This window comes from Lutjanus erythropterus, chromosome 6 (genome assembly GCF_056507025.1).
Source record: "Lutjanus erythropterus isolate fLutEry1 chromosome 6, fLutEry1.hap2, whole genome shotgun sequence".
Taxonomy (NCBI): domain Eukaryota; kingdom Metazoa; phylum Chordata; class Actinopteri; order Lutjaniformes; family Lutjanidae; genus Lutjanus; species Lutjanus erythropterus.
In genome coordinates this window covers 704533-717032 of record NC_139322.1, presented here as the reverse complement: position 1 = coordinate 717032, position 12500 = coordinate 704533, and the positions used below count along the sequence as shown (strand labels likewise).

At 38.5% G+C, this 12500-nt stretch overlaps 1 protein-coding gene across 1 annotated transcript in view; it reads right to left on the bottom strand.

The window, feature by feature from the left end:
- Positions 1–7974: 7974 nt before the first annotated feature.
- The window catches only part of elk1 (ETS transcription factor ELK1), a 23083-nt gene continuing 18557 nt past the window's right edge, over positions 7975–12500 (bottom strand). The window contains 1 exon segment of the mRNA XM_084720132.1: positions 7975–8351. Coding sequence (XP_084576258.1) covers positions 8253–8351 — 99 coding nt within the window. The 3' untranslated portion in view covers positions 7975–8252.

The window sequence follows — 12500 nt, the reverse complement described above, 5'->3', positions numbered from 1 at the left end:
GGAACACGTAGAACTCTTGTCTCAGAAAAATAAAAGCAGGCCCCGCCCCTTTACATCAATAAACTCCTCTGCCAATCACGGCCCGAGGAGGGGCGGGGCCACGCAGGATCTGACGGCGACGATAGGCCACAGGAACAACACGTCAGTAACACTCTTCAGGACCCGGCCGTCACACACACGTACAGAATATATAGATTTCAGATTATATTTATATTCATTTATATACAAATAGAAAACATGTTTACAATTAAAGATACGAGTCGATCGTCTGTGTCCACAGCCGTCTGTCTGATGTCATCATGCTGCAAAGGATCATGGGACACTGACTGCATGGAGACGTCTGAGTGTAGCTTAAAAATTTGACTTTGAACTTTTTTTTTTTTTTTTTTTTTTACAGTGTTAATGTTTAAATATAAAAACACCACATGGCCAAAAGTTTGTGGTCAATCTGTCACTTTTATTCCAAATTAAAAATTTTAGTTCAAATAAAATTAAATATTAAATAAAAAAACAAAACAAAAAACCTTTAGTCTCAGTTTGGAGCAGTTTTTCTGCTGTCCAGCAGAGGGCGCTCTTAAGATTCACTCTCAGAGGAACAGATGAAACACTCTGATCAGTAAATCTGATCAAATCGATCAAATACTTTTGGCCATGTGAGTTTTTCTACTTGAATCATGTGACTGTGTTTACAATAACGAACAATAATCATCCAATCAGAGCGCTTCAGCGTTTGTTGCCAGGTGAAGTCAGAGGTCGATCTTTGATCTCAATCATTTCAGAACTTTTTTTAAATTAATGATTGATGAGTTTGGCTCTGAAGGTGATGAAACTCTGACCTCACAGGGCTGGATGAAGTCGTCTCCATAGCAACAGCAGCAGCTTCTGGTTCCTTGGCAACGCAGCTGATCAGACAGAAAGCTCCGGGTTACAGCAGACGTTCCCAAAAATCTGAAGTTTTTTATATAAATGTCAAGAAACTTTACAGATCAGAGAACGGAACTCATGAGAACATCAACAGCGCAGGTGAGAACGTCCGTCATGTGACCAAAGCGTGAGCCAATCAGAGCTCTGAAGGACAAACGATCTGCGATCTGTGAGCGTCAATCTGACGAGAAACATACGACGGCGTGTTGGAGCCACTGAAGGCAGCGAGAGGGAGGAAATATTCAGAGCAAAAAATTGGATTTTATTGATTAAAGGTATAAATTTACAAGAAAAGGAAACTTTGGATCAGCATCATCAGAAGCTGCTGGTTTTTTTCCTCAGAATTTTCCACCCAGTTTGTTTTTTTAAAAAACCTTTAATGTCCCTGAAACGCCGTCGCAGAAACTCGTCGCCACGGCGCTCAGGAATCACTCAGCGCTGGATTATCACACGTCTGAAGAAAAATAATGTGCCAGTTTTCATCTTTAACATCGTCCCTGATGTGAGACGAGTTTCACACTCAGAGACAAACTAAATAAACTGCAGACGTCACGACTTCTATTGATTATTATCATCTTAAAATCAATAATTATTCATCTTAATTTTTGTTAGTTTATGACTATAAATCTGTTAAAGTGTAGAAACTGTTTACTGCAGTGAATCTGTCACTTTAATATCTCTGCTTGTGTTTGATCATTTCACCCAAATCAATGATCAATCAATACTCTCATTAATCAAATACAGGACTTTAATATATTTTTTTTCATTTAAACAAAGTGACTGTAATTTGTTTCACATGTTGATGTTTGTGTGAGAACATGATGGTCATTGAACACAACATAAAATCCTCTCTGCTGCCTCGTGTCCCGCCGTTAAGCTCCTCCCACCAACGACGCATCAAACACGCACCACATATTTGATGGTCTCGAAGCAGAACGTCGAGGTTCTCAAACCGTCGAGTGAACAAACGTCTGTTCCACTCAGTTAGTTTAAATCTGACTCTGAGAGACGAGACGCGGAGAACCAGGACGTTTCCTGTTTGTACAGAGTCTCTGCGATTGGCTAATTACACGCTCCTTAACCCTGATTGGTTGTTTGATTCAGACCAGGCTGAACTGTGATTGTGATTAATTGTGCAGCTCTTGTTGTACTCAGAGCTGATCGTCATAGCAACACGATTCCCACAGCTGCGAAACAACAGACACCGTCCCTGTCTGACATCACACTCCTCTGACCAATCAGAATCTGTTTTCAGCCGTCATCCACAACTGAAGTCAGAAAATATGACAAACAATAATCATTAAAATCAAGTTTGTTTGTGAGCAAAAATAAAGACAACGACTGAAAGAAATATTCAGTCCAAACTTTAAATCTGAGATTTTTCTCCGTCATCAACAATTTAAAAACAAAGTGATCAGCCAATCAGCGTACAGCTGCGTGATATATTGATAATATATTGATATTATATTGATATTATATTGATATTATATCGTACTGTGATATGAGACCAGATATCAGAACTGCTGTCTGCGTTACTCTAAAAGTGATGAATTAGTCTTTAAACTTATGATCAAAAAATATAAGCGGGTTCATATTTTGTGAAAAAGCACCAAAAGTCATTTCTATAATCCTGTTACCATGGCGACACGGTGGCATCTGGTCAAAAATATAGTTTCATTTAGATTTAATATAAACATATATAATATTGTGTTTCTCAGCTCGTTTTATCACTTTAACTGTTTCCACCCTCTGAAGTTCACGACACATCTTCAGTTACAACCTACCTGATCAATAATTATCGATATCGATCGGTGTGAAACTTGACTATCATGATGGTTTTTCAGCTGCATCGTTCAGCTGTCGGACACTAAAACGCGACGTTTAACGCGGAGCAGAGAGAAAAGATTCATTCACAAACCCGTCATGGACGTCGGACGTCATTCAGACTTAAATTATTGATTTATTTATAAAATCATGTTGTGAAAATGACCGTCTGTCCCGGCAGGACAGCTGCTGTGTCTTCTGTCCTGCAGCTCGACGCTCTTGTTTGTTTTGTCAGCTGACAGTCACATGATCAGGTCACCGTTTAAATTGTTAATTGGTGCACTGAATGTGTTTTTGTTAAAAGGAAACTTCAATTAAATATTTGTAGTGACAGGAAATGATCTAAATTTGAATTTCAACCAAAACTATAATGAAACAATATTTCCTACTGCAGCTTTAATTATTGATTCTCCAGGAAATGTATTATATCATGATAAAAATACATCAGAAACTGATAAATATTAATCAATACTGTCAATGTTTTAAAATCTCGTCTCCTGACTATAAAAACATCTGAAGATGAAACATTAAAATGTTTAAAGATCATTTTCTTATATTACAGTTTTTACAGCATTATTTCCCATGATTCAACCTGGCACATCATTTTTTTTTACAGCGTACTTCCAGCAAACATGGCGGTGAGTTTCAGTCTGGACATTACCCAGAATGCAACACGGTTACTAATCAATATAAAAACATTCTTCACGTTCTGCTGGTGAGAGAAACATTAGCTTGACGTTGAAGATGTGGGACTGAAAGCTTTTCACAGGAAATGGCTTATTTTTCATCGTCATGCTGAAAGATGAACGTCGCCGTGGAGATTCTTTAAAACCCAATGAAGATGCATCTTTCTTTCTTTAAGGCTTCGTCGCTTTTTAAACTTTGTACACGATAAAAACACGTCGTCTCTGATAGAAAAATAGAGTCATGCTGTAGAGGAGAGAACAGTCCAACACGATGGCTTGGTGCTGCGTTTACGTCACCGCTGAGGCTGGGAAATCACAGCGTCAGGAACTGATCTGAGGCTGAAGAGGTGAGTTCACTCAGATGAAGACTTTCAGATTTGGATTTTTGTAGAAATGTCTCCTGATCAGAAGATTGTTGGTTCTGATAGCTGATCAAAGGTGAGAATCTGCTGCTTTTATTGGTAAATATTTTGGGGGTTTTGAGTGTCGACTGGACAAAAAACATTTGATGATTAATATTGTGATGGAATTTTTTCTGTTTTATGATTTACAGATGCAGATATTTAATCAGACAGTATAAAATCTCATCTGGATTTTATCTGATATAAGATACATGCAATGAAACATTGATTATTAAACAATTTATTAAATTAATGACTAACTAATTCTGATAATCTATTAATCGATTTGAGTAATATCTTGATTTTAAAAAGTCTAAATTCTCTAAATTTTTTTCAGTTGAGATGTTTGTGACAAAAAATTAAACATTTTGAGTCATTTCCTAATTTTAAAAAAAGCGATACATCGGGCAAATAAATCTGGAAACTCACGACCAGACGAGTGGGAAAAGAAATTTAACTATTTTAATCATCTATTAATCAAAGTCATTTAAAGACAAAAATGGCGGAAAATGTTGTTTTCAGCCTCTCAGACATCCAAAAATCCAACTTTTCTCTTTTTAATATCTTATTAAACTGAATAGTTTTTGTTTTTAGAAACAAAACGAGACATTTAAAGACATTTTTCTATATTTTCTGACATTTTTATGGACCAAACAAAACCTGAATCAGATCCATAAAGGATCCAACATTGGACAAAATGCTACAGAACCCAAACACTGACAGTTGATTGGTAATTAATCATTTGTAAGATACAAAACATGATTTTTTCTTTTTAATTTTTCCCCCTCTTTTTTTCAGTTTGAGTCAAATTTCTAGACTATCAATTAATTATTGATACATTTTCAACTGGCTAAATTTTTAATGGTGTTTAATCATTAATGATTAACTGTTAATATTGTTTGTCGGCTCCATCATCAATCTGAATGATCGTAAAATTAGAGGCCAAAAAGAAGAAAATAACTTTTGTTTGTCAGACGTGTTTCTGATTTCATTCACGACTTCAGTCTCACTGAATTAAAACACTTCAGCTTCACTCAGTTCCTGATGTATGTGTGTGTGTGTGTGTGTGTGTGTGTGTGTGTGTGTGTGTGTGTGTGTGTGTCAGCAGCCTCGTCGTCACACACAGAAGCATAGAAACAAGTCGACAGCGTCATCACGAGGAGCTTCGGCTCCGCAGCAACAATAACAGCAACAACAGCAACAACCTGCAGGTCAGCAACAGTCGGGGGTCGGGTTACCGTGGCAACCACAGAGCTCAGCTAGCATCAGAAACAACAATAACAACAACAACAACAACAACGGCAACAGTCTTGTTAGAAGAACCATAATGTGAGTCAGTGACGGTTCAGCCTCATTTTGGATTTTTTGGGGGAAAAAAGTTAAAACTTTAAAAAAATGTAAAACTTGGTGGTTTGTAGAAAAATGACAGCTTTTTTTTTTGGTGATTCTGCAGATTATGATGTTGCCACAAGTTACCTGTCAGCTGATTCTGATTGTTTTAGCAGCTGGTCAGTGCTGCTCATGTAAATGTTTCACAGTCAACATCTAAGTTTCACTAAGAAATGAGGCTAGAGGGCTTTTAATTTGAAACAGGAAGTGTTGAGTTTGTATTAACAGTGAAAGGATGGAAAATGACAAAGTCACTGTTGATTAACTTTCAACACAAACTAGTTAGAAACTTAGTGTGAAGACACAACTTCACTCCACCTCCACACACACACTCTCAACTCCACGCAGTGTGTTTAACCACAGGTGTGCGGGACTAGTTTGCCTCCAGGACTTCCTGTCAGAAAGGACTGCATTAGCAGGGTTTTAGGGAGTATTGATCATACAACAGATAAATCAGACTTGAACTATACTGCAGCAGGTTTTAAATGAATGTTTTGTTATTTTAAAAATAATCATCAACTTCAAGTCTGGCTCATGTGTTTTGGATTTTTTTTTTTTTACATTCACCTGAAGGCAACATGGGCTCAGAAACTGATATACAGATCATGTTGGTTTTGGTTAATTAGCAGCAAAAACTCAGCTGAGAACTGGTTCTGTTGATTTATGATGCCGTGTTGGAAGACACTCCTGTTGCACAAATACATAACAAAGTCTGTTTTTTATTACAAACAAGGATAAATGTACTGCAAGAATAAGAGGAGCTTATTTTGATATTCTAACATCTTTAAAATTTCAGGGGTAGCATTTTTCAATAGACCACCACACTGTGTGTCAGGCTAGCAGCTAACGTTAGCTCTGGATCCTTTACCTGCAGACACTGTGACCCTCTTCAGTCTGAAAAGGTGAAGCGTTTGAGTTGTTGTCATGTTTTGTTCATTAATGTGTAGGTTTGTGTTGCACAGAGCAAAGTAGCGGCATCTCAGCAGCATTTAAAGTACGATTTGGTGACTGTAGACTGTGATTAACGTCTTCGAATGGTTCTTAATACACACAGTATTTTTTTCAGACAGTGTTTAACATTATAAATTAATTCAGCTAAAGTTTAACAGCTTTCTGAATGTTTTCTTAGTGTCAGACTAGTCTAAATTAAATATTGCGTTTAATCGACAGGGAAATTAGTCGCCAGGAACATCCCTACTGAATCTTGGTCGATAACAATCAGCAGGTGATCAATCTGAGCATCTACAGACTCAAAGTTCAGCTGTCAGGTCGGCACAAAGTTGAGAAAGAACTGTGTGGATTTACTGGATCTCTGCAAGTAAATCCAGTCAACATGAAGTCCAGATGGAGTCAGAGGGATGGTTTAACAGTCCCTGGAAGGACAAATATTACACCTAAAATTATACAAACTATCCCTTTAAGTCTCCTCTGTCGTCATGTTAACAGACAGATGCAGCAGTAAAAGAGTCACAAACATCAGCTGAAATACAGAAGCTGAAGTTCTGAGTCCCAGAATGAAAACGACTGTTTCCATGGAAACTCGTGGCAACATCACTGCAGGTTTATGACACCATGAATCCGAGGCTTTAAGGAACAAAAAAACAATCAGCGATCAAAGACAGAAATCTACTGCACATCTGGAATGAATGCTGAAATTAAAATGATAATCAGTTATTTATCAATAAACCAAACATCTCCGTCAAACCATTAAAGCCGAAGGAATGTGATTACATCCTCAAAACAAACAAAAAAAACTCTAAATCCAAACAGGTTTCAGTCCTCCGCTCTCCTGCAGAGTCACTTCAGTTCAGGTCACTTAAACTTCTGCAAATTCTCTTTTAGAAAATATACAATCTGTCACATGAAGAGACTTAGAGAAAGAACTTGGCTGTGTAAAAACTCCCGACGAGAGCTGAAGGTCCATCATCCCTCCTCTGTGATTGGTCAGTTCAAAATGATGCAGAGGAGTCCAGTCTAATAACAGGCCATGCATAACTGGAGAAAAAGTGGTGGCCAATAAGAGCAAAGAAAAAAAAACCTTAAATGGACCTAAAAGTGAAGGAATCCAGCAGACAGGAGTTTATAAAATGTTTATCTGGGAGTGATTAAATCCAGCTCACCCAGTACAGTCAGGAGCCACGACGACCGACCGCGGGAACAGCAGTCGAGTCATTTTAACGAGTCTGCAGAGAACGTCACGCTGAGAACAGGAAACAGAAATAAATAACCACTTTAAAAAAAAAACAGACAAGTCAGCAAAAAAGATGCTGCGAAAAAGATCCAGACGTTTCCTTTCTGATCAAAACTTCCTCAGTTGCATTAAAAATGTCTTTCCTGGTTATTCTGAGACAAATAAACAGGAACGGGAAAAAACATCTGATTGGCCGTAAATTGACATTTTCCACGTCTTCGCTTCTCCAGTAAAATCATGATCTGGTTCCAGTTTGCTGCTTTTCTCTTTTTCATTTCATTATAAAGTCATTTTTTCTGTTTTTCAGTTTACAGACCAACAGTTAATCCGTTAAAAACAGTCTTTATCATAAAGTTACAGCCCTCAGTAGAAGAAGAAAAGAAACCCTCCACCTCGTCGTCGTGATCTTTTGTTCTGCTGTCGGCTTCTGGAGATGCGTTCAAGTCCAGAGAAGCGTCCCGTTTTCCTTTAACCCCTCGTCATAGTGTTAAAGTGTCGCTACAAAAGCTGTGACAGAGATGAGGGGAGGGTTTACGGAGGACGAAGGCCAGACGTCCACCTGCTCTCTACATGTTTAAAATATTCTGTCTGAGCATCAGCAGAGGCCTTCAAAGTCTCCCAAACTGGGACTTCTGTCTGGTATGGACAATAATTCCACCAGTGAAAGGTCCCCATAAACCATCAAATCTCCCAGTCTTACCAGTCAGGCGACAGCGCCCAAAAACTACGTGGTTCCTGGTTTTGAGTGGTCCAGATGTAGTTCTCCTCCGACCCTCCGGGAGGCGATGTGAGTTCTGTCGTGCCCAGCTAAGGAGCTGTGCGAGGCGGGCAGGGAGCTCAGGGCTTCTGGGGGCCGGGGGAGAGAACGACGGGGGTGGAGAGACCGTCGACGCTCAGAGCCGGGATGTGGATCTGATTACTGCCGTTAGAGGGAAACTGAGGAGGGACAGAAAGAAACAGGAAGTCATTATTTTCAACTTTTAACTTCCTGTGACACAGAAACATCAACCAGACACAAGATGGAGAATAATCCATCATGTGTGCCCTGGAATAATGTGAGATCGGAGGTCTCTGATGTATCCTGTTCTTTATGTGAAAGAACACGACAAGAATAATTTGTTAGAAAGATATCAGACGTGTTAAAAAAATATTTGCACTGTGTCAACACAGAATATTAGAGGTGCCAAGTCTAATTTTTTTTCTCTCCAAAGAGCAGAACCCTTCAAAGACGACAGAGAACCTCACCAGCTGCTGCATCACACGGATAAATTCAACAACCTGTTGAGCTTCAACATGAGATGATCAACTTTATTGATCCCACACCGGAGAAATTCACACGTTACAGCAACTCAAAGAGTTCAGACAGAAGAGGGAGGGAGAGACAGCAGAACACTTACAGAACAAAGATACATCAAAGGATTTAAAAATATCAACATAAAATGTGTATGTACATAAATTACACATGAAGACTTGATCGTTAAAACAACAGCAGAGCTGTGAGTCTAAAACACAGTTTGAACTGAAACACTGAATCAAAGTGTGACTTTAGAGAATCATGTCAGTCCTACAGATCAGCTGTTTCCACCATTAATGGATCATATGACGCCTGTTGTCTTTATTAGTAACTGAAAATCAATCTGACGTGTCTCAGACAGAAATCATGTTGATGGATGTCTGATTTTTTATTCATGTTACATTTAATCACATTCATCCACTTTCTCCTTCTTCACTCTTTTTTTTATTAAATAATCTCACATTTTGTGAAAGCAAAAACAAACTTATTTTATCCCTTCAGCCACTTCCACCCTTTGGAGTTTCTGTTGTGTGAGTTTTTTACTGGATTTCTGCAAACCCATGAATGGGAGGAAACAGACGCTGTGGGACACGTTGAATGTGTGATATGTAAGAGTAACTCCTCTGGTTTATATGCAAAATAAATTATTGCTTTATCTTATTTGGCTGCAATTTGACCAGCATTTAAAAATAGAAATGCAAATGGGAGAACAGGAAAAAAGGGTTAATAAGTGCACCAACTAATATAAAAATATATTTATGATTTTTAGCTATACTCCATCATAGAAATGTTCCTGTTACTGTGATCCACAGACAGTCATATATATATATATATATATATATATATATATATATATATATATACATATATTATATCTTTAAAGCTTTAATAAATCTGTAGTGAATCACATGTTCTCTGTTGTTAAAGTCACATCTCTGTGAGAGATTATAATGTATATAAAGATATAAAGACAAACATGAGATAAACATTAAAGCAGCTCTAATCCTACACTTCTATACCACACACACACACACACACACACACACACACACACACACACACACACACACACACACACACACACACACACACACACACACACACACAGGGATCAGTGAGTCTTTATCTTCATCATATATCTCTTTAATCTGTTCTGAGTGTTTCATCTGTCCATAAAGCTGCTGTTTTATGTTTTTACTGTGTGACATTAAAGTTCATTTGTTCTCTCAGATCATCTCTCCTCTTTGACTTCATTGATTTTTTTTTAAAGTTCTACCTGAGAACAGCAGGCCTTTGTCTCTACATTAAAAACTCTTCCTCATAGTTTCGACTCAAACGTCTCTAAAGCAGCACAAAACTCACAAATACCAACAGAAACCTACATTTTCTGAACAAACCCTATCAGGAAGTTACAGCTGTTCATTAAAAACACAAACAAAACCTAACATTTGTATTTTGGAACATAAGACAGTCAACATAGACTGCAATGCATCATGGATATATGCAAATGAATCCTACAGCGCCTCACAGTGGCTGAAGGATGTCATGAACATTAAACATAAAAACTCCACAGTCAGTCAACATCAACTGACACACAACTTTATAATACTGAAGTTCAGTTTCAGCCTCACAGAACTTCACACATAACAACAAGAATCATAAACATAATAATTTAATCAGTTCCATCTCTATAAATCAGTACGTTTCCAGTTTACTGATGTTTCACTGCTGATTTATCTAAACAGAGTTTCACTGAGTGAAACATGATGCTTAGTTCAGCAGAAGAAAACCTCAGCAAAAAACTAATACTGATCAATCAATAATGACTTACACATTCAGTTTTGTTCGATATGAAAGAATGTGTCAGTAAAATTCTCTGATCAAACGGTTAGAGGTCAGTTTATTTCTCACTGGAATCTTTCCTTCAGCAAACTGAGAAAAGTAAGACTAAAATATGACTTTAACTAATTATAACTCTTAGTAAGACACTAAAACTAATTTAAAAATTCTCATCAAAATTATCACTGAGGTTTCGCTCAGTTCCTCAGAAGGTTCTTGATCCACTAACAAAGTTCCTCACAAATATGTTTGTGGTCTCATCCTGCATTCTTCAGCTGCACCAGAGGGAGGCGACACAGTGTCACATAAACACACACACACACACACACACACACACACACACACACACACACACACACACACACACACACACCCCTACACAAAACTCGAAGAAGTCTCCTTAGAACTGTTTGTTTTCTCATCAGAGGAAGAAAAGGATTCAAACTGGAGGAAAAAGCAGAGTGATGACTGTAATCTTTAGAATAAATAATCACTGTAATGTCCCACACTGACACCAGCTCCTGAATATCTCATTACCTGAACTCAGCTCAGTTTATCCAGACTAACAAGGTTTAAACATCTTGTTCCAGACACATGAAACCAAAACGATGTGAGAGGACGGACAGACAGCAGCAGAGAGAGGACATGTTTATGATTTGAGTGAACTGAACCTTTAATAATTATCTGTTATCAGATAACAGATGGAGACAAAACAGAGCCAGAAACCTGCAGAGACACCAGCTCTGTGTGTGTGTGCGTGTGCGTGTGTGTGTGTGTGTGTGTGTGTGTGTGTGTGAGAGAGAGAGAGAGAGAGAGAGAGAGAGAGAGAGAGAGAGAGAGAGAGAGAGAGAGAGAGAGAGAGAGAGAGACCTGGATCAGGTAGTCAGAGCAGTGTGTGTGTGTGTGTGTGTGTGTGTGTGTGTGTGTGTGTGTGTGTGTGTGTGTGTGTGTGTGTGTGCGTATCTAAAGACTTTAATTAGAATAAAAAGTGCTGAGTTCAGAGTTTAACCCTGCAGTTGTCTTTAATTCCACAGCTCGTCATCAAGCCTCTGCAGACGCCTGACAACAACCTGATCATGTGACTCAGGTGTGTTGGAGCAGAAACATGTAAAACATGCAGGACAGTGACCCTGAAGACTTCACCATCCTCAGAAAAAAAACATGCATCATGATGAGGATGTGAAGATTTTGCATCGATTCTCCAAAGTTTGTAACGTGATGCCAACAGAATGAAAAAGGTGGAACTAAAGTGTGAGAGCGGTGCAGAACCTGGAGGCACGCGTTCATTTTCACAGCTGCTTTGATTTGATGTTTAAATAATGACCTTCACGAGACAAACGAGGAGTGTATTGTGATTTCTTTCCAAAGTTAGAGGAATGGAACAGCTGACCAACAAACCCTGCAGCATTAAACAACGTAAACCAACTCTGTGGTGAAGAACAACTCTGTGTGCTCGGTGTGTTTCTGCCGACACACTACAGGAGCAGAGAAACACAAAGCTTGTGGCTGTTGATCGACTGTATAAACTCACGTGTGAAGGTGAAGCCTGCGTCTGTTCTGTCTGTGGTTTCAACACTGCACACAAACCTGTGAAACGTTCTGTGGTTGTGAATAAAAGCGCATTATGAGCTCTGCAAACCTGTGAACAAACTACACACTTACACTTTCTATTTAGAGAGGAACTCTGCAGCTGATGTTTCCAACAACACTGTTTCTGCACAAAATGATTCTCCAGTCTGGTTCAACTGTTCTTAATCAAAGAAAGAAATCTGCTCAGCCTTCCTGTGTGGTGTTTATGTTATCATAAAGTTATGATAATGTTATTATAACAGGATGTTGACCCCCGGTTACAGACGCGTTTGGTTTGGAAGCAGCGGCTCTCGTGCAGAACTTGACAATAAGATGTTCTCTCTGTCCTGGGGCTGCGACTAACAATTATTTTCTAAGTTGAT